General features: G+C 40.7%; 1 protein-coding gene across 8 annotated transcripts in view; it reads right to left on the bottom strand.

Moving 5' to 3' along the window:
- The window catches only part of NCKAP5 (NCK associated protein 5), a 962,935-nt gene that overhangs the window by 133,289 nt on the left and 806,090 nt on the right, over positions 1–23,556 (bottom strand). For all 8 annotated transcript variants that reach the window (XM_019522509.1, XM_019522508.1, XM_019522512.1 and 5 more), the window contains one exon: positions 19,482–19,601. In XM_019522509.1, the coding sequence (XP_019378054.1) occupies positions 19,482–19,601 (120 nt within the window). The remainder of the gene's footprint in view (positions 1–19,481; positions 19,602–23,556) is intronic.

Genomic DNA, 23,556 nt, shown 5'->3' with positions numbered 1-23,556 from the left:
GGTCCAGCACACAGGACTCAGGGTCCTCATAGGGCTAAAAGTTTGGCAGCATGGGAGCAGAGCCACTGCTTCCCCGCTGCCCAGTTTTCAGACCCGTGGGGAGTTTGGTGCACCAAATGACGCTATGTCACAGGTCAGAGGTTGAGCACCCTAGTCCCAAGGTATCCAAGAGAAGTTAAGTGTTTTAGTGCTTTGTATAATGTAGAAGTTATTTGATAGTGCACCATTCACTAATTTTTCCAAGTTAGCATCAGGATGGCCAGTGAAAGCTCTTGGAGCACAATATAGTTTTGGCCTTTGTCCTTGCAATTCTTATACTTTAAAAACTTCTTTTCACATTCACTTTCTGACTGTCACTAGAACCAAAAATCATCTAAAGGAATTAGGCAGACCTCAATACGATCTTGTTATTGACATTTATGTTGATCGATGTTGGCTCCTACAGAATTGGAATCTGCAGATCAATTCCCTTATTAGATTCTTTCTCACTGCTGCCATGATCATTTTATCACACAAGCTTCTGCTATCAAATGCTGCTTTATCACTTTATAATGGGATAAGCTAAAGCTTTCCTCCAGCATACAGCTGGAAATGAAAACTGCCTTGAACCTAGAGGCTGCTCACTCGACTATTCACAGATATACTAATCATTATGTATATATGCATAGTAAGCAAAGATAATGTAAACTGAATTTGTTTAACCCTTACAATTCTCTCCCATTCTACAATTCCAGGTGTGGGGGTGAGTTAACTGTTAAATGCCAGAAAATGTCCTGGGCCTCATCCTCTCTTACGTTATGAGTAACAGAAGAAAGCAAAGCAAAGAGTTAAGAGATTGTTCCTAGTTGTAACACTAGGAAGAAAAACTCAGGTCTCTGGAATGACAAGAAGCACATGTGTGCACAGATGTGTGCATGCACACACAGGCATACTGCCGAGAACAAAACTTATACAAGAGTTTGTTGCAGTATTGCAAAATATGCTTGTACAAAAAATGTGCACAGGCAAGGTACTTTTGTAAGAGTGGTGCTACTGTCATTGAGAGAGGAGTTCATCACATTAATTTAAATCTCCGATAAAATAAATTAGCTTTTTTATTGCCAGGTTGAACTATGAGGCTATGATGGTTATGTATTGCTACAATCCAGGTCTTAATGGTATTTCAGCCCTGTGGTGGGCAAACAGAAACCATTTCAAGCCTTCTAAAGGCTATTAAAACATGTGCAGATGTCTGGAAAATTAATACTATTATCTAACTCTACCCTTTTGCCTGTAGGAGGAAAAGGAGAGACAAGGCTCAGGGATAATATTTTAGATCAATACATGGTGACAGAGGACAGCAAGCACTGCTTTGCTAGGAAATTCGGTGACAATGAGCTGTTTTCCCAAGTGGGATTCCTTCTTGCTTGGATTTTGTTAAAATCATTAATTTATTATGTTAAAAGAAATCAAAGGAGGTAAGAATCTCTTTCTTGTCCTCTGTCACTGTGGTTTTTCCAGGGCAGGTATGCTAGGCAAGGAAAGGTTCATCTACTTACATTGCAGGAGCATGAATTTGTCAAGGTTAATGTTAAACATGCTGTATTCTCCTTTCCCTGAATGATTTGCACTTCTTTGAATATTTTTAATGGTATAGGAATGTCAGATAAAGTAGGAAAATAGTAGAAGGTTTTCCATAAAATATTCAGGCTTTTATAACTTCTCTTGTTAATAATAACACTATGTTTTCTGCTATGATAATTTAATTTCAAATCATCAGGAACAGAAAGTATCTTATTCTAAATTTTTTTTCTTAATACAGCTGTTTGGCAGATGGACCAACTAGTTTGAAAAGACATAGAAGGTAAAAGTAAGTCGCCAGCTTTGTAATCTTCAGTGGAGCTATGAGGATTCATGCCAGCTGAGATCTTGCACCAAAGACTCCCTGAACCTTTTTGACTATTTTTAGAAATAAAATTCTGTGTTGTTTGTTAACATTTCTCTCCTCAGCTTTTTGTTGTTGTTCTGGTCTGAAAACCCCAAAATACAAAGAGAAAACCTGATCCCAGCAGATTTCCAGCCCAGGGCACAGCTCTGGAAAATGTATGCACATATATAAAAGTTACAGAACAGTCCATTTTTGCAGTATCAGAGCACAGCTTTGGAGACTTGAATAAGCATCCCAATTCTTGGATGCTTTACTGAACCAAAACCACTGCTCCATTCTAGTGGCTTCACTGGGGGAACGTCTACACATGCTATTAAAGTGATATAGGCTTACTGCACAATACAGTACTGTGCAGTAAGCCTTCCCTGAGAGCATGTCTACATGTGCACCGTGTTGGGAGCAAACCTGCATCCTGTTGGGAGCAAATCTGCTCCTAACAGGAGCAGCCCAGTACAGGGCTTCTCCTGCCCTGCTCTGCTCCCCTGCAGCAGCTAGGGGCAACTCCAGGCTCCTCCATAGTGCTAGCCTGGGGGCTGAACAGCTTTGCCAGCTGCAGTGGTACCTACTCCTGGCCCTGTGTGTATCAGGTGGAGTCCAGATGTGCACATGCCAGGAGACAGCTGCTGCTGTAGCCAGCAGATCTGTCCTGGTCCCATGTACATCGGGATACAGAACTGCCAGCAAGCACAGTGCCCAGCAGGGATTCTCTGCCCGGCAGGGGGTTGACCCAGAGCTATCCCACTTATGGGACAGCTGCCACCAATTCCCTGGCTGGGTGGGACTTCCCTGCAGGGGGCTGGCCAGAACTGCCAGGGAATCCCCACCAAGCCAAGGGCTCACCAGCAGCTGCCCCATAAGTGGGACAGCTCCCAAGCAGCTCCCAGCTGAGCAGGGAAGCAGAGAGGTCCCCAGTCCCAGTGCTGTTGGCTCCTGTGAGGAGCCAGGAGCTGCCCAGCACCAGGACGGGGGTGCAAAGAACAATTTCATCCTGGTGGTGATGGGCTCCCAGCTCCTGGGTGGGGAGCTGGGAGCTGAGCAGCACCAGGAATTGGGGGTACAGAACTCCCCCACATCCCCGGTGGCCCCTGCTGGTGTGGCTGACTGGGAGCAAATTTGCTCCTAGTCAGCGTCAACATAAAGGGTACTGCGCTGTAGATAACGTGCAGTTAATCTAGTATCTATATTTACAGGTAAGTAAACTGCCTAACAGAAAACTGCCCATTAACCTAATCTACTGCACAGTAGCTGCACACAGTTACATGGTGATGTCTTGCTGAGCAGTAGATTAGTCTACTGTGCAGTAAAGTGTCCACCCCCAGGCATTATTCCATAACAAGAATTATTCCATAATTATTCCAGAGAATTATTCCATAGACTTTATGTCAAGTGGATTAAGCACAGGGCTGAAATTCAGGAATTCTTGATATTAAGTCTGATTACTAAAGAGATGAGCAAATTTCTTAACTTTTTGTAGTTTTCCATCTGCAAAACAGAAATATACTTTTCTCAAGGTGGTGTTATGAACAGCAATAAATAGTGAAAAAAAAAAGTGTTCAATAACTTGCTTCCTAAATCTGACTCAATCTGAGTCAAGGAAACAAGGCCCATTTTTAACTTCTCTTTTCCAGGAACTGGAAAAGCATTTGGCTTTGTTCAGATTAATGAAGGAGCTTCAGTTCATTTGCAGATAATCACATTTACAAGTAGAAAAGCACATTCATGCCAAAAGCACTAGCTCAACTGCTCCAATATAAAACCACTTTGTGCTTTGGGTAGAGGGCATTAGGAGGAGCGAGAGACTGGGACAGTGAGAAAGGTAAACCAAGCATTTTCAAACTGCATGATCATCCAGTCAAAGCAGCAAAAGGCAAAAGAGTAGGGAGGGGCCAGAAGATACGCAGAGCAGCAGGGAAAGTTCCCGTGCCTGGAGATGTTGAACACGTATTAGAATATGGAACAAAGATTTTTAGTGTAAGCCAATATGGAGGCAGAGCCTAAGGCCCATATCGGGGAAAATTAATCTGTGGAACCCAAACTTTATACAACACTGGGTGTGTCTGCATGACATGTTTACTGCAGAGTTGGCTAATTTGCTCCACAGTAAATGCCTCGGTGTTTACACATATAGGGCAATTAGGCTGAAGTAAACCAATTTACTCCACAGCAGGATAGTACTTCTAAGTACAAGTACAAGGTCAAATAAATACAAGTACTATCCGGCTGTGGAGTTTTTTTACTCGACAGCAGTGCACGTGTGGATATGGAGCTGGCTGGCTGGGGCATGAGGGTGCTTCAGTGTGGGGGCTGTCTGCTGGCTAGCCCCACAGTGGAGCACTCTCATGCCCCAGCCAGCCCTGCCGCAGCACATTGACAGGGGGTAGAGAAGCCCCAGGCTGGCAGGCTGACCCCTGGGGCCCCCTGCCAGCTGGGGCTGCTCCAACTTGGCTTAACGTGCTGCAGTCTGGGACACATATTCAAACAGCATGCTCGGGAGAAATAAACTTGGAGGCATTAAATTCTGGAGTTTATTGCTTCTCATTAATTGCACAAGTAGATATGCCTACTGGTTCTCATTTTACTATAGCCTCATAGGAGCTATTTGGCATGAGGGGCCAGTGAGAGCCTGAATGGCTACCAGCCCCCTTGCAAGGATTGATTCCAATTGGCGTAGATGGTAAAGCCACAGAACACACTTTTCTGTTTGTGAGACGAGAACAGTTAATGTGAAATCTGCTGCATAATCAATACACCTGTCTGACTTTTCCCACCTTGCACAGGAATCATCTAGGTCCATATAAACAAGCAGCTAAAAGAAGAACAAACAAACCTACCCCCAAAGCCCTCTCTCCTTTGTAAGAAGAACAGGAAAATATTACATGAGGGTTGGGCTGCTCTCTGTAAAGTGCTCCCTACATCTCCCTGAGAGACTCAACCTTTCTCCAAGTTATTTTTTCAGGGTCCTGTTTTAATAACTAGAGAAAAAGAAACTAGGCCACTTCCACATATCAAATACTCAAGAAACGATGAGCTATCAAGGGATCACAAAACAGATTTATTAAAAACTATTAACCAAATAATTATGTATGGCAAATAACTTCTGCAAATCACAACTGTTCCCATACAATTCTTAGAAGGAAAAAGGGCCAAATAAGACAAATGAATTGCTCTGAACAGTCTGGCCATCTCTTCTTGGGAAGATTCCCAGTGAAATGAAGATGAGAACCACTATTACTGAGACAATTTGTAGTCATGCCGTAAGGAGTGTTGAATTCTTTAACTCAACACAGATGGACTCTACGTGGGTCTGATGATTATGGGGAAGAAGTAGAGAATCCCTACTTTCATTCACCAACCTTCTGTAGTTCCCAGTCTCCCTGTCTCTTTGTGCTGGGTCTGCAGAGGTTACTGCAGGGATGAAAGGTTAGTTCTGCCATGGAGCTGGCTTGGGGATAGGGAATTGGACATAGGAGAAACCTCTGCTGCTCTTCCGTGTTTTTTCAGGACTTGTGCTCAGGTACGTACACATGTAGCCATGTAACTATTCAGCCGGTGCATAGCTTATTATACTGATTTAGCAGCGAAGTGGACATTTATACCATCTATACTGCATGGGCAATAGCATTGCAAGCTTCGTGTAAGTGCTGAAGTTCTTACATGGCTGGAAGACTATGGCTTGGGCAGGAAAGGTGATCTAGAATTCTGCCCCGGGGTCTCTTCTGTGCAGCTATTTCTACATGAGGGCTTTGTTACACGGTAATTTTGAGCTCCTGGAGCTCTTAACTCCTGGATTGTCCTGACACTAACACTTGAAACTGGTTTTAAGCACTCGTTATTCAGCTGAAAGTGAAGCCGCTCCAGGGCACATTATCTCTGATCTGTGCTCCCCAGGTTGTGTTACACTAAGTTGTAGCCACACTAAACTACACCTTAGTGTAAACACCCCACCTACGCCGCTTCCCCAGCAGCCCAGATCCCTGCTCAATGCCCCTCTACCCCCCACCCCCACTTACTTGTGGCTGCCCATGCTGTCTGTCCCAGGAAGCAGGCAGGGCAAGGTTGACCTGTCTGCCCATCTGCTGTCACCACTCTGCTCTCTCTGGCTACTCTAAACCGGGCAGCCAGATTTAACCCTTCCCTGACTGCTCTCCTGGGATAGACAGTGTGGGCAGCCACAAGGAAATAATAATAATGCCCCATGGGCAGGGGGAGGCAAAAGACAGGGGGGAACAGTGAGGGAAGTCCTGGGGGGTGGGGAGGACAAGAGGGAAGCCCGAAATGGGAGGGAGGACCTTCTTCTCTTTCATTCCACCAGTCTCCTGTTGGCCTGAAGTGTGACTGCTGCAAACTGGAGCTAGCACTAACACCCGTCAACATTTGTGTGGTTCACAGGGTAAGGTGTAATGAGGCCCTGGGAGGATGGGGTACTAGAATTTGATTAGAATTCTATACATTTCAACCCTCACCAACTGTTTTCTGCAGATAAAACAGGGCTAGTACTTGGCCCAAGATGTAATACTGCTTCCACTGAAATTTCAAAAGAAGTCAGCTCCTGTTTTTGGCTTTGAATAAGCAACCAAATTGTCCGAGTGCTTGAAAATCTGGTCTTATGTTCTATTATATGGAAAACCTAAATTAAAGATAACTTTGACTGGAAATGGATGTTGTCAGTGGAGCATGATCAGCAGGACCTGGCCCCTCAAGCCTGCTGAGCCTCTGCCCCAGATGGCTAGAGAGCACAGGCAGCTTTTGGTTGCCTGTGCTCTCCTGCCATAAATGCACAGTTGTTGCCTGCAATAAAGCAACTTGGTTTCTTACTACCTTCCGTTGTGGCTATGAATTTGAGCATCTGTGGCACAACAGATGGTATGGATGTCTGTTTGCTTTCACTTTGTCCTGCCATAAAAAACCCAAAAAACTTATGGAGGTGTCTATTTCCACCCTTCTGTTAGTTATCTCCCCAAGAGCTGGTAAAGATTGGGTAATTCTGTTTCTTGCAAGAGACATTACATCATTTTATTCTCAATGATCTCCTATGAAATAGTCTGTAGAATAGAATAAAATGCTATAGTTACTGGAAGTTACCTATAGTTACCGGAAGTTACCTACCAGAAGTAGGCATGCAGTAGGCATCTAGGACAGAATTTTGATCTAGAATGCATAAAGGGAAACCTGAAAAGATTAGCTTGAGTACCTCCATTTTAAAAATACGATTAAGAGTCTAAGTTGAGAATCAAAACCCTACAATATGGGAGCAGAATAAAGAAAAGTTCATATCAGTGATTTAATAGAAGAACTGAAAAGTGGGCCTCCCTGAAGTAGCGTTATTAATTCAGGATGTCATTATTCTGACACAGTGGTTTCCATACTGTTAATGCACTAAGCTAGAGTTTAATTCATAATGTTCAAGATGCCCTTGTACTGCACATAGGACACTGACAAATCACCACTCCTTCCTGTACTCCGACATACGTGAGTGACTAATGAAACATGGCTTACTCACATTCAGAGACAGAAATGAATATGAATACCAAACAACGAAAAATATGCTGAAAGTTAAGTCTGTCAATATCATGTTGCAATATCATGTTAACGTTAACGGTAACTGTTCATTTCAGCTTGCTCTTATCAAGAAAGACAACCAGATGGTAATTTAAGAGTTAAAGCACTAATGGACTCTTCAGTTACATTGAGCATCTACGTGCTGATTTTATCTTGCTATACAGTATTTCACATTCTCAGCAAAGTCACCAGAGATTTAGTCAATGGTGTCATAGCCTCTGGATGAGGACCTACATTTGACCAGCATCAAACCATCATTACAGAGGGTAGGTCATATGAGAAAGGAGGGAACATATTAGTAAAAATTAGTACGAAAAGACTGGGTTGTTTGACTAGCTGTTTCATGATTCACTGTAGAGAACTTTTCACTTTTAACCATTCTTTTCCTGTAACTGCACAGTGTACATAATAGTATACAGAATAAATGCCAGGGAAGTGGATTTTTTCATAACAGATGGCAAGACAAAACCTTATAGTGGCCTTGTGTTTTAACATCACTTAGCATAAATTCAGTTAGATTCATCTGGTGAGGTGTACAAAAATATTTCTTTTAAAATCACTAGCAAATTACCTCGATTTGATAAAATTCTGTGTGGCTTGAAATGTAAACAGGAAGGATATTTACCAGTATAAACATCTAAGGTAATGGAGCCATAGTTTTATGTTGTTTCATTCCCAAAGTTTTAGTACCATGGTAGTAAAATGGTAACAGGAAAAATAGGTATGATGATGACGATGATGATAAAATAAGTCAAATTTTCATAGAAACTTTCACGTAGTAAAGTAATACTACATGGAAGCTTAATCTTTCATTTACTATTCCAGCCATTAACTTCAAACACACATACACTTAATTTTTCAAGTACTCGTCCTTTGTTTATATTTCAAAGTCTTTTAAGATAACTAAAATAAATACAAGAAATTTAGCTACATTAATAGTAGTGGTTACACTGACATACCATTTTAGAATTTCAATAGATTTCTACTATAACATAAAGAACAGAAGCCCTCAAATCTTTGAAACATTTAATTTTATGCATTCTTTTGGTATTTCATTTGGGAGTTATGGAGTGTGAAATACGCACCATGATGAGAAAACAATTATCTAGCACACCTGTTGTTTATGCATATTGTATTTAAGAAGGACCTGCAGTAGATATTATATTCCACCACATAATTTCAAATAGGAAGCTTTGAAAGTTGGCCTGGTGACATGAAATTGCACTTTTGTATATATCACATGGGTAGTGCTATGCCTACTGTGACTAGAATGATGCTTGTTTTCCAAGACTAACTTATATTTTAGCATCTGCATCCTAATCAGAAAGATTTTTCCATTTTAATAGGAAATTGCATGACTCTTGGCCTAACTATACATATTCTATAAGAAAATAAAAGGCGATCTACATCAAATACAAAAAGGCATCAACTACGATATGCTTACAGCTTCCATCAAATTTCTGATATTGGCCTTGCCATACAACCAATGGCAGTAAATCTTTGCACTTTCAACGTTGCATTTATTATGAAGTTTCTCCTGCTGTTTGTGTGGACTTCAGATGCACTTTAGACACGCACATACACAGTAAAACCCACTGTTTCATTAAAATCTCTCTCCATCTGCAACTCTGTCCCAAAGGAGTGAGGAAATAGACCGGAACTGGTCATAAAAGAACAAAAACAACCAGAGTTCTCTGAATTTTCACCAAGTTCAGAAACTGGGATAAAACTGCCTATAAAGAGCTCCAACTTAAACTCTGACCATTTACATAGGGATTTACACAATAAACTGACCTCTTGCTCATATGCTCAGCAAACACAGCAGGTTGAAATACCAAGGCACTTTTGCGTTCATTGGCTAATTCTCTAAGGTAGGTATGATTACGAGTGAAAAACAAATGCAACACTAGAAAATAAAGGAGCATATAACTTTCTACTGCTTTAAAAAAAATAAGTATACAGTTACCTTGAAAAAGGTATCTAAAATGACATGGTGGGACTCCTTGTTTATTGCCTTTCACAGATTTTCATACTGAATGTATTCAGTTTATAAGTATAAAGATATTTTTCTGACTATGACCAGACAGTCACCCAAGGCCCACTTGGATCTTTTCCAATGTATATATCATCTTCATTAATAAAAAAGTTGAAAACCTAAGTTACACCTATAGGGCCACTTTATCTACTGCTTGTGTCCTCATGCGGCACTTAGTAAACAATTATTTTAATGATGCATGAGATGGAATGGAATATAAAGTTTTAGTTGCATGTATTTAGCTTGGCTGTACTAGGATGAATGAAAAGCAGGAAAATCTTATGTTTGTCATTAAGGGCTTGGCATCAGTGTAATTTCACTATTCTCTTGATCCATACAATCTTCTTCCTGCACAGTTATAATTTCCTATTTCAAAATGATTGATAAATATTTTATGAAATACCATTTCTGTTTTGCCTCAAGACTGTGTACTGATGTGATTTATCATTGGTGGTCTATCACCAGCAATTTATCGTTAGTGGGGTAATGGACAAATCTTTCTTTTAATGTTGGAATCTGGAAAATGTGTCCTTAAAATATCACAAAACCTCATGATTGTATAGATATGGAAAACTCTTTTATGCTTTTATTGGCAGCTGTAAAGGCTAATTATCTATGTTGCAAGGCCCTGAGAAATTCTGGTCACTGAGAATAATTTTCTCTTAAAAGATTTATCATTCACACTAGGATTATGGTTGCACTTTATTAATTCATTTTGTATGGAGGGAAAAAGATTGGTAAGAAACTAGATGCTAAAATAAGAGGCCAAGAATGACAGGTAAAGATCATAGAATCACACAAATCAGTGCTTCGGTCCACTAATCCATTTCACTGCTAATGAAAAACTACTGTACGCTGAACACTTCCCAGTTCTTTATCCAGTTTGGTTTGAAATGTCTCAAGTGATGATGCTTGGGCTGTGGAATAGTGGGAGACTATTCCACAGCCCAAGATTTCATGGTCAGGAAGACTGGATCACCTCAAAGAAGACTCTGGTTCAGAAAAACACATTAGCAAGTGTTTAATGCAAGCAGTCTGGTGGCATGCAAGTAGCTTTTTTAGTCCAGATGCTATTCCAGTGTCTCAAAAATTCCCCATGCTTACTTGTATAACATGCCTTTACGTCTTTAGACTAAGTCCCTAAAAGCAGGAGGAGGACCCCTCCCCTTTTTTTCATTTGATGTTATTCAGGGAGTTGTATAGAATGCAGCAGGATGATATTTTGGTGCCCGAGGCCACTTAGGTCCCTAACAGGAATAGGATCTGGCCCCATGGCAGATCTATGAGAGGAGTGTGATCTGGTCACACTCCTCTTTTGGTTGTGTGCTGCATGTGACCGGAACGTTAGCAGAGATCCTCCAGAATCATCTGCATCTGCATGCACAACTGGACAACCTCTGAAATTATTAACCAAGAAGAATGATTGCAGCGTCCTATCCCCAGGGGTACAGAAGCAGTTCTTGAGCACAAAAAAAGCCAAAAACCTCTGCTTCAATATGAGCTAATAACATACATAGAAGTTCTGCAAAATGTATGCATCAAGTCTATGAGTTATATCTGTATTCTAGCAACAGCCATTGCTGGAAGTCATAGGCATTGACTGTCAAAGGAAACATAAGGCACAAAGCTAAAAAGCTACTTACCACAGGGTGCATGTACACAAGACGCTTAATGCACAGTAGACTAATTCTACTGCACATAAGCAAGTCTTGGCAAAAGCCGTGCTAATGCACTAATGTGCAGTGGAATTACTGCACTCTACTGTGCATTAAACATCACAAAAACACCTTCTGCCTTTTCTAATGTGCATCCGTACTGGCTTCTGCACATTTAGTTAGTGCCTCATATTAGAGGTGGTACTAAACTTAATGTGCAGTAGCAATGGTGCATTAATGCACGTGTCAGTGTGCCCACCTAACCCACCTCTTGACATAATCTTCTCAGTTATCGCTCCATTTTATATCCATCTGTTCCTTTCCATCCCAACAAGTTAATCTGTTTCTGCCACCCTTGTTATATTGACAATGGAGACATCCTTCTCTTTGGCTTCTCCAATGCACACATGGTCTCTTTTCAGTCTATGCAAAATACAGCTGTGGAATTCTTCCTCACTGGTCAATTTGATCATCTGATATTGCATCATTTTTACGCTTCGTGTCAACAAATACAGAGCTGTGTAATGCTGTCTCTCCCTGTCTGGATCCACCTTTAAGTTCTGCTTTTTACTTGCCCACTCTTCTGTGCTTATACATGTAGCCTTTTTGGGAGTCTCTCACACAACCACTTCCTCACCTTCTCTGCAGCCTTTATGCAACATCTGTTCCAAGCTTACCTACAAACCCACTGCTTCAGCCACATTTACATCCCCCCTAAAGAACCTCATCTTCTCTACTGCTTATAGTCAATCAAGTTCCATAGATTCATGGATTGGAAGGGGCTGGAAGGGACCTCACAAGATCATCGCATCCAGCCCCCTGCACTAGGCAAGAAAGACAGCTGTGGTCAGGTGACCCCAGCGAGGTGGCCGTCCAGTCTCCTCTTGAAGATTTCCAGGGTAGGCGATTGCACCACCTCTAGAGGGAGTTTATTCCACAGTCTGGACACCCTAACTGTGAAAAAGATTGTCCTAGAGTTAAGCCTGAAATGGTCTTCCAGCGGTTTGTGGCCATTGCTCCTGGTTTTCTCCAAGGGCGCCCTGGTGAACACTTGTTTGCCGATCCCTTGATACAGCACTAAGCTGCTACCAAGTCCCCTCTCAGCCTTCTCTTTTTAAGCCTGAAAAGGCACAAGTCCTACAGCCTCTCCTCATATGGCTCGCCTTGCAAGTCTCTGATTATATGGGTGGCTCTTCTCTGGACTCTCTCAAGCTTTTCCACGTCCTTGTTGAAGTGCAGTGCCAAGAACTGGATGCAGTACTCCAGCTGCAGCCTCACTGATACTGAGTACAGTGGGAGAATCACTTCCTTGGTTTTGCTGGAGATGCATTGGTTGACTCATGCCAGAGTACTGTTTGCCCTACTGGCTACAGCATTGCATTGACAGCTCATGTTTATACTGTGGTCTATTATTATCCCTACATCCCTTTCAGTCATGGTGCTCGTCAGTTTGGTGCCACCAAGCCTGTCAGTATGTTGGGGATTGTTTGTTCCCAGATGGAGCATTTTACACTTCTCCATGTCGATCCGCCCAACTTGCCAGCCTATCTAGGTCCGCCTGTATCTGCAGCCTACTTTCAAGCAGGACCACGCTTCCCCGTAAGTTGTTGTCATGTGCAAACTTGGCCAGTGAGCTCTTCACCCCCACATCCAAATCATTGATAAAGATGTTGAAAAGCACTGGACCAAACGCAGCCCCCTGAGGGACACCACTGGCCACTTCTCGCCAGGATGACACAGATCTGCTCATTAGGACTCTCTGGGTCCTACCCCACAGCCAGCTTCCTACCCACCTAACTGTCGAGCAGTTAAGCCTGCCTGCAATCCTCCAATTTTCCCGCGGGAACATCAACTTGAGTTGTACATAAATTTACATATTATTCTTCCGTTTCTTCAATCTTCTATCTACCTGCCTTTCAATTGCAAACTACTTGGAGCAGGGATCCTTCTTCCTGAGTTCTTGGAAAATGGCTAGTATAGAGATGGAGATTCTGTTAATGACAAAAAAAAATATATTTTTATTTTGGGGGACTATTACTGAGGAGATTTTGGAAAGCAAATCCAGCAAGCTCCTGAGTTGCCAAATCTCTTTAGTAATTTTGATCTCAGGCTTGAAATGTATAGGCACTGTATTGATGATATTTGACAATATCTCCTGGAGATGGATGAAAATCACCTGCTCAGAATACATTGATTCATTCATCTAGATCAGTTTCTTTTGATACAACAGATGATGCAACAGTATTAAAAAAGCCTAGCAGTATGACATGGAATCACTTCTGAGTGGCTTATTTCCTTTCTTTGTGAGAAATCTCTCAGCAAGAATTGCTAAGGTGCTTAACAGGCTGTCTCATGCATGGCCTCACACTTGCTATTCTAGAGCTCTTCTTCTTCAACCTTTGTAGACTCCATGGTCTTCGCTGTCTGCTAACCAATTCTTGGATGAAGTTTAAATTGGTTGGTTTTAACGGAACTTGGCTGCTGCAAATTGCCTGGGAAGTTGCTTTTGTCCCCTTGTGTTATCACAGCGGTGGCAACCATCAGAATATTTTAAGCAAATATCTCCCTTTACTGTGTTTCTGCTTAAACAAGCAGAATCTCTGGACTTAACTTTCACTTTTGATTCACCAGCCTTTAAGTGACTTTCATTAAATGAAGACAGGGGACAGAGTTTGTTCTGGAGTTGGTAGCTGTCTTTTTGTCTCTGGTCTGAGACAAAAAGAAATGCAAAACTCTATAACTCTTGGTTCAGAGATGATACCTGTTATTAGACCAACTAAGTGATTGCAAAAAAAAAAAAATTCTGCAAGCTTTCGGGCACAGGTGTCCTTCCTCAGGCTCAGGGAAAATTAAAGATGGGTAATCTGTCCCCGATTTTGCTGTGGAGCTCTCCAATGTAGCTAAACAAACTTATGAATGCAAAGGAACAAAGTTGAGAAAGAGATCAACAGGCCAACTGCAGAAATGACAATGCTTTGAAGGGATTTGCAACTTAGTTTACTAATCTTGTTCCTAATTACATATAAAGAACAGGCTGGCATGAGGCAGGATCTGATATGCTGATATGCCATCAGACCTAAATTATGTAGCTGTCATTCCAAATTGGCACAGTTATTTAAATGAAAAGCTAACTTATGACAACCCCTTTTCTAACAATTTAAGATGGTTCTGATTTATTAGAGCATGGGTTCTCAAAGTTTTTATGCTGTGGCCCGGCCAACCACAGCATGGAAGTGGTCGTGGCCCGGCAAACCATGGCCCAGCAGTCACAGCTGACCATGGCTCAAATTTCCAGCCAGAAGACAAATAAGGATAACCCCACCCCCTGGGCTGCCACGGACCCTGCAAAAGGAGCTGTGGCCTCTCTGCCCAGCTCTGGGGGGCCACAGTTTGCTGGTCTGCGGCCACTTCCAATCTGGCAGCCAACCGTGCTGTGGACCAGCAGCTGACCCACCGCAGCCCAACACTGGGCTGTAGCCTAGCGATTGAGAATTCCTGTATTAGAGGCTTATTTTTTTGAAATTTTAAAAATCTCCTTTGTGTTTTCCATTGAAATAAGCCACCATGGATTCTCTTTTAACCTTCTGAATTACAAACAACATCATGAGGGCAGATACTGAAGCCAGCCATTCCATTCCTCTTATCAGGAGTTAGCGCAATTAATTGTTGCCATATATATAATACCGTTGTTGGTAAAATTTACCCCTTCCTACTAACTATTTCCATCTGAACACCTACACTTACCCTTAAATGCATAGATTTACCCTTCAGATCACTACCAAAGCTAATGCAAAACTAGTTATAGCCTAAATAAACCACCTGGGATTTTAGCAATCTGTCTGCATCATTCCAAACACATTTCGAACAGAAAATTAAACAATATGTGAAAGCCATGGATCCATCATGATCATGGATCATGACAATCCAGCCCCAGGTACACAAGGCATATGTGGATGTTTCACATATACTCTCTGTTTGTCCTGGATTTGCAAAAGTGAGATGTTTATGACATATAACATGGTAGTAAAAAAATAGTCTGGTATCAGAGACTCCCCCGGCCTTATGATTTATAATATTATTTTATGCTATCCACATTCTTCATAAATATTCCTTTTCATTTAATCAAATAAATCAAATCAATAAATACTACTAGTACTTTGTACTTATTTAGATCTTTCATCCAGGCTCTTAGTGTGCTTTGCCAACAGCTAAGACAATAACTTGGTGTAGGGAGATAAGAGAACAACACGCTGCCGAAAGAGTTCAGGTAACAAATTTGTATATGTCCCTCCTATTAAAAAAAGATTTTCCTGATTCATCACAGTGTACAAGATTTTATAAAATATAAACTATATTAAGTACAGGCCAAATAATTACAATGCTCTGAATCAAAGATAACTGCATTGAAGACAATGGAATGACACTGTTATAAAAGCAGCGCATGTGGGATTACAGTCATGCCTTGTGTCTGTAATTCCATTATGGCCACTACAGAAAGAAAAAAGAAAATAGAAAAAGCTCTCAGCAACTTTCTGTCACAAGAATGTCTTGAGGAGCACCAGCTGAAGGGTACAGAAAAAAGTTCATACTTAGGATATTACAAGATAAAATATTTTCCTTAGCAACAAAGTATTTATTCATTTAATATAACTGAAGATGAAGCAGAAAGAAATGGCAGGATGTCATTTCTGCTTGTATTTTAGTGGCATCTTGTACAATCACAATTCAACAGATCGGTTTGATCCTAGGTGACTTCTTCCTCTTTACCTTCTCTTCTGGTTATCTTATCCTTTCAACGTGGCACCTACATTTCCACTACAACCTTTTAAGCCAATATTTACAAACCTGCTTCTTCACTCCTGCCTTTTATGCTATTATCTAATCTTTAAACCATGGCCTAAGGTCACCTCCCACCTTGGTTCTCCCACTGCCAGATTAAATATAACACGGCTAGCTAAAACTGAGCTTCCAGCCTTCCTTTCCAAACCTTCCTCCACCTCTCTTGAAGGATCTGAGCACAGAGGTATGTATGCATTTGTGGACACCCCCCTACTTCCTAGTACTGCCATTTTTTAGTAGTAGCATTTATCCAGGGAGCTGCCTACTGCAGTGGCCCAAAAAACCATGGCTGGAAAGGATTAAAAATGAGAAAACTGAGGCCTACTCCTAATCTAATGCTTTAATCAATTCTAGCAACTGGAAATCATATCCACAAAGAGGCAGGGTAGCTCTTAAAACAAACTCACCTAACAGCACGAAAGAGATGATGGGGCAGAGTCTGAATTACCTCTTCCTTTTGGAAACACTGGTCTTTTGTGTCAGAGTTTGTGTTACTTAATCTTCTTGTGACAGGAACGAGATTTCCCCTGTGTGACATCCACTGCCAGCAATGGATGCACAGAAATTTCTAATGCCAAAGAATTAATGTACTGATCTGCATAATCAAATCCCCTAGATAAACACAGTCATTTTTCCCCCCAGTATTATTAGTCTCTAGGATTTCATATGTACTTCTATTTATCCAAAATTCATGAACATGTAATACTTAATAATAGTTTTACAATGAAGGCATCTTAAAGTAGCCATGAAAACCTTCACTGCAGGAAATTTTATAAAACAGAAGTAATCAGTTTTTCTTTTGACCTGTGTGTAAACCAGGAGGAAAATCAACACAGTGCAATCAGTATTATACACAAAACATGCTCTGCACTCAAATTTAAATCACTTATACTGCTTTTTTCTTAATGATAACACTTTGAATTATATTATCCTCTTGTTTATATATAAAGAAACCAAACAGATTGTAAAGGCTTTGTTTAAAGTTGAATGCACTAAAAGACTGGTGAGTCATGATATTAAAAAGCATTTCTATTCACTGGCACAAGATTCCTGCACCATTTAAATTAAACCTGTTTGGTATGCTAAGAGATGTGTATATAGTTTAACAAGCATGTTTAAGTTTAAGCAAAAGAGTAGAGCCATGGCTCATCAAAGAATACCCTTGAAACAAGTTACTGCTGATAATAATAATCATGGTTACTGTAGAACAAGGACATGTGATTTTTCTTCCTTCCACTCTTCTTTTGCAGGGTTTTTTTAATTTTATATTTGTAAATGTATTTAATTCCATCAATAATTTTAGTATGTAACTGCATGAATGTATAATTAAACATTATATAAAATACATTATAAACACTCAGGGGTTAGCAACCTATGGCCCGCAGAACCTTTGACCCCAGCCTGCAGACATGGGGTTTGGGCAGCGTTCGGTGTCAAGGATGCTCTTTCTGTGCTGCCATGGGGATGAATGCCAGAGGCAGGTGTTTTCCCTTTGTGCCATGGGGAGAAGTGCCAGCTGCGGACTCTTTCCTCATACCGCTGGGAAGACAAGCGGTGGCTGTGGCAGGGCACTAGTGCCTGCCTGCCTCTGACTCCAGGTGGGGTGTTCCAGCTCACAGCCAGAAAAGGTTGCCTACCCTTGCATAAAATAGGAAATGGAGGGTGACAGATCCAGAAGTATGAAAGTGAATTATTAGTACCAGTCCCATTGACTCTGAATGGTACTTGTGCACCTACACTACCACAGCAGATTTAACTTCCCTTTTCAAAATTTCTTCTGTAAATGACTTGGGCATTCTGAAAAATTCCACTTTTATTCCTAAGCCACGTGTGTACTTTTTGGAATTTATAAATGTTTATAAGGAACATAAAATTAGTCAATTCTGATTCTCTAATGAATTTTAAATAAACCAAATAATTAGAAAATAAGAACAACCTATACGGAGAATGGCCTGTATTAACTGACAAAGGATCTGGGACTCTATTCAAAAACATCTGGCTCATATATCCTGCCTGAGAACAACCATGTGTGGCTCAAGGAAAACTATAATGTCATCTTCACTGGTTTGGAGAGAGCCGTGGATCTCATTGTAAATGGAGGCGTCAACCTGAATATGGCTCTCTTTAACCATTCAACCAAACCATTCAAATAATTTTATGGCCCTTGGCCCTAATTCAGAAATGTACTTAGGAACAAACTTAGTGCTTTCATCAACAGGGATGGACACAAGTAAGTGCATTTCTGAAAGAGTATAATTTATTGAGGTGGTACTCCAAAAGGTAGACATAATGCTTTCCCAGTCTAACACAGTTAAGTAAAATTATTAGGAAATACCTTTCTTAAAATCTTAAAAATAAATTAGACTTATACAGGAAATATCTAGTTAGAGGATGAGTTAATTTCTGATGTCTCCAATTTTTAATTTTATTTTTCTATGCAAAATAAAAATGAATTTTCTGAAACCAGTGCAGAGAAGGAGTATTTGACCACTTAGTCTTTTCTTCTGCCAATGCATGTTCCTTTTCTTCAATATATTCCTCAGCACTCAGTGCAGTCTAGCTGTGAACAACTCAAATAACAAGCTTGCAATCATCTCCTTTGACAAGCTATACAAGGGCCCAATTTTTGCCTTCAGGTACATGTGGTGATTTCTGTAAGAGCTGCACGTGATTTCATGCAGGCCAAACTAATGTCACCCAGGCCAGATTCTTTCCTCACGTGCCCTTTGAGTCAGTGGCAATTACATGCGTATAGCTAAGGGCAGAATTTGTTCCCTAAAAGAAGCTTCTCAGCATAAATAAACTTTAATTTAATTTCCACCACCAAAGTCAGATTTTCTGGCTCAAGCTGAAGTGCTGCTGGCATCTTGTGCCTAATTGGAATGGTAGGAGGGAAAAATAGGGGACAGAAATGTAATTTCATAATAATGGAATAGGCCAAGGCAAAATATGCTAGAAAATTTCTGATTGTTTGAGAATGGCAAGTGAGACGGGGAGATTGATCATTTTATGTCTCGATCCTCAATGGCTTCCTTTCACAAAAGGCCCCAAATTGCTGTAACATATTCATGTAATATATTAATAGTACAACCAAGATGAAAAAGGTAAAAACAGCGATTTTCTTCTCATAGAAACTCACGCTTTGTTCACAACCAGGTGCATTATTATAAAATTATGATGAGAGATTTTACCCTAGGATAAAGACCATTTATCATACTGAAGAAGCATTTCAAAAAGTAAGCTATTTCTCAGTTACACTTTTCTCTCAACACAACATGCAGTCAGTTTGGCAGTGTACACTTGCAGGTTCAACAGCATCAAAGTATAGATAACTGATATTTTTCTAATGTGTGACATCTATCAGCTGTCATTTTGTGCTTGTTGACATTTTAGCAAGAAGAAAAACATTATATAATTGCACTGAATATAAATTGAACAGATTCAACTTTCGGAGACCTCTCCTTACCTGGAGGAGGAGGTCAGAAGCTGGTTTGACTCTTTGTTGGAAAAGTACACTTAGCGTCTGATTCTGTTGCTCCAAATCAAAAACTCTTGTTTTCAGCTTTATGCATTCCTCCCTTAGATCCTACAGGGGAGTAGAAACAAGGAAGATTAGAAAAAAAATCTAACAGAAACATTTGAAATCTCTCTTAGAATATGGCACATAAAGAAAAGGCAAATAGACAATTTATGAAATAGCAAAATAAATGGGAAAAAATATGCCATACCATTTCTCCAGATTGTTTGATCTTCAAAGGATATTTTTAAAACTTTGAAATCAAAAATATTAGTCACAATATGCATCCTTCTGCAGTGCTGTCTCAATCTAAAAAGGGACTTTGCCAGCAGTGTGTTTTATTGTATCAACATGACTGCAAAATCTGTCAAAAAAAATATAAATCTGCTGGAAAACTTGGGCAACAAGATAGGCCATGTAAGCTACACCACACAAGGGGTAGTCTGGTGCACCCTGGAGGCATTCATGTGCTGTCTGACCCGCTTTGTTTGCTCCGGAGTAGTACCATGACACCGTTGTTGCCAGCTCAATAGCATTGACAGCTACACTGGGGGTGGTGCATTTCTTCCCTGCCCACTGTCTCTGAGCTTGCCACATTTGAGGTGGCTAAGCTGCAAATATGAATTCAGTGAGGTTGTTACAGTCTTGTCTGGGGAAATCCATCTTAGTGTGAATCTAAATGAGAGCTACCCCTTGTACCATGTTCTAGGGTGGGTCATCAGAAGTAGAGATTGTATATGAGACCTCTGGATCACAAAGCACGAACAGTCACTGCCTGAGTGAAAAGGCTCAGGGCGTTTAGCTAAAGTCCCTACAGATTCACAACCTTCTACTTATTGCTTAGAGAAAGTTCAGAGCACCACATTGTTATGATACACCCATTCCTAAAGTCTTCATTGCTTGTATTGGGTTAATTCCCCTCCCACATAAGCTGGGTCACAGTCCAAAGCAGAGAAATCAAATAATCTATAAAATTAAGCCTGTTTTGGTTTGCATTTCCCCAGCCTGATACAATACACCCTGCAATATCTCAGTTAGATCTGATGATGCAGTCTTGTAACTGCAGGAACTCACTGCAACTTGTTAAGAAAAGAGCTGCCCAAGCACAAAAATTTGTTCCTAATAATACAATGGGAAATGTACTCTGGTATCTTCCATGGAGGGGGAAGCCGCAATGGGGTAACTTTAATTTACCAAAGAGTAAGAGCAGGCCCAGGCTGCAATTCACTGTCCTCACATTAAACTGTTACCGTGCCTATGCCATAAAGTTTACTGAACATCGTTTATCATTGCCGTAAGTAGGACCCCATTGCTTTGGCAATAAAGCATGTGAGACTGAGCAGATGAGTTGTCCAACATAAATTAAGCAAGTGCTAAAGAAATCTGCTGGGTCTAGGGCTAAATGTCTATCCAAATATTTGGGGGGGGGGGTTGCAACCACTATGGTGCTTGCTAGCCAAAAAATAATCCAAATAAAGCTTTCTACTTGAGCCATAATTGATGTAAAAGATCAACGTTTTATGTTCTGCTACCACACATGCTGCCCAGACAGCATAAGGACTGCAAAGTCACTAGCTAATGCTTATTCTGAGAGCTGCTGTGGCATCTCTGGTAGCACTGGTACGCAGGCCGTGAAATAAACATAAGCTCAGCCATGCTGATACATATTCCATCAGGGTCAAAAAGGAAGGGGAAGTAAGAAACCAACATTTCCCCAATAAAAATGACAAAAGTAATGTGCAGAGAAACTTTAATAGCAATTTTCTAAGTGCGTTTTACAAATAATAGAAAACTAAATGATATTCTACTTCAAAAAAAAAAAAGCCTTTGGTATTGCCTGCAATAACTTCACTGCTCCATATCGCTCCACCTTCTGTACCAGGTGCTACATTTCCTTTTAACTTCTTTTGTTCCAATGAAATTTAGAACTGTTCAGTTCCCGGTACTTGGAACTGGTGTATATTTGGGCCATGCAAGTACACAAGCAACGGGGAACAGGGCAGAAGCAATTATGCTGGATATATCACACCGTATTTATTTTCTCACTTCTGTATGGTAGACCTGAGGTGTTTGTGAGTGCATCTTGACAAAGCAACTTCTAATCATTAGGCCATAAACTGGCCCCTACGAATAGCTGGCCTGAAAGTATATTTGACTGCCAATTTCTGATGAAGGCATAAGACTTGTTTTAACTGGCCATTTGAAGGAAAGCAGGCTTCTGCTCTACAGTGGACTTCAAAAGGATTCAGAGTAGAATTTGATTCACGATAACTGTACAGAATCATATGATGCAAGTGCTAGTTTACCTTGCTGGACAGGAGACCTGTGTTATAAAAATGTACCTGCAAAAATTAAGAAGTGGGTAAATTTAGAATGTGTACGGACATTCACTTTCCCAGGAGAAACTCTCCTGGGAGTGATTTAAACCTGGTTGTGCCCTGGTTATTTTTCTCTTGGAGTGGCCATTTTTGCTCTGGGAGAAAAATCCTGCACATCTCTACACTCATGGTTTCTCTGGGGAGAGCAGTGACTGTCTCAGGAGAAATTGAATGTCTGTATATGGTTTTAGTGGTGCTTGTATAAACAGATAGTCCATGTGTACATTTATTGCCTCTCAAAAAGGTAACCACTTTGCTCTGTTCCCTAAAATTAGAACAGTTGCTATCCTTTGATACTGCCTGACTTTATTTTCATCAACTGAAAGTGGAGAAACAGGCCTTTGGCTTCCCATATGTTTGCCTGTCAAGAGGATTAACAATATATTGACCCAATAGAAGTACACAGACCTGGTAAGATGATTCAAGAGTGAGAAGTAATAGCCAGAAGTAACCAAGGTGTTTGCCTGCAGCCGTGCCCGTTCTTAGCAAGTGTGCTGTAGTTAGCACAGAGAATACGAAAGAGGTGATGACAATGAACCAACTTGTCCAGAGACTACTGGAAACATTTTGAAGTATCTTTGGTTACAAAGGTACCAGTGGATGAAGTAAATTATTTTTCTGGGCAAAGTAGTAGGGTAGTGCTTATTTTAAATAGGCCTCAGGCTGCCCACATTACTTATTCAGTGCCTTCTAAAGTGACAAGGAGGCGATGATATCTTTTATTTGAAATGGAGAGAAATCCTAAACCTTTAATTTTGTAAGTGAAAACTCATACAGTGCTAATAACTCTCTTATCTATGACCTCACATGGGGCAGTGTGGCATAGGCTCATTCAGGGAAGGACAAGCATGCAGATTCATTTATAAAACTCTCATAAAAAATCAAAGAATTTAAAACAGAGCCTTGGCTGTAACTGTGAAGTATAAAGATGCAACTGTACTGGGTGCAGTGAAGAGGAAAAATGATTCACAGAAACCGACAGTTTAAAACAATGCTGTAGCCTTAACAATGCCTCTGCTCAAACTTTTTCTTTTAAGTTTTAAACTTCGAAGTTTTATGCAGCTTAACATTTTGGCTCTCTGCTGAAGAATAAGTGCACAATTGAAGATGGCAGATTGCTATCCAAGATACTGTAAACTATGCCAGACCTAGTGACATTTGCAGAAAAAACTGAAGAAAAGCAAGAATAAAAAATTAACATAAGAATATGTATGTACCTGGTTTTATTATATTAAAATTATATAGCAATTACTTAATATGGTACCTCAAGTTATCTTCAGGAACTCATTATCTGAATTCCAGAGAGCAGAACTAATGGAAATTAAGAAGGCAATACCAGAGGTATCAGCCTCAGGTATTTTTATAGTAATCATTTCATAGATTTCATAGACATTCAAGCTGGAAGGGATCCCGGACAATTATCAAGTCCAGCCCCCTACCCCAGGGGCAGGAAGTAATCCCAGCAAGATAAACATCCAAATATGTCTTGAAGGTGTTCAAAGGGGGGTGCCTGAACCACCTCCAGCGGCAGTCTATTCCAAACTTTGGGGGCTCGGACAGTAAAGAAGTTCTTCCTTATGTCCAACCTGAATCTGACACGGAGGAGTTTGTGACCATTTGATCTTGTCATCTCTTGGGGTGCTCTG

This window comes from Gavialis gangeticus, unplaced genomic scaffold, assembly GCF_001723915.1.
Source record: "Gavialis gangeticus isolate Ggan-Ray unplaced genomic scaffold, GavGan_comp1, whole genome shotgun sequence".
Taxonomy (NCBI): domain Eukaryota; kingdom Metazoa; phylum Chordata; order Crocodylia; family Gavialidae; genus Gavialis; species Gavialis gangeticus.
This window is presented reverse-complemented; position numbering and strand designations above follow the sequence as displayed.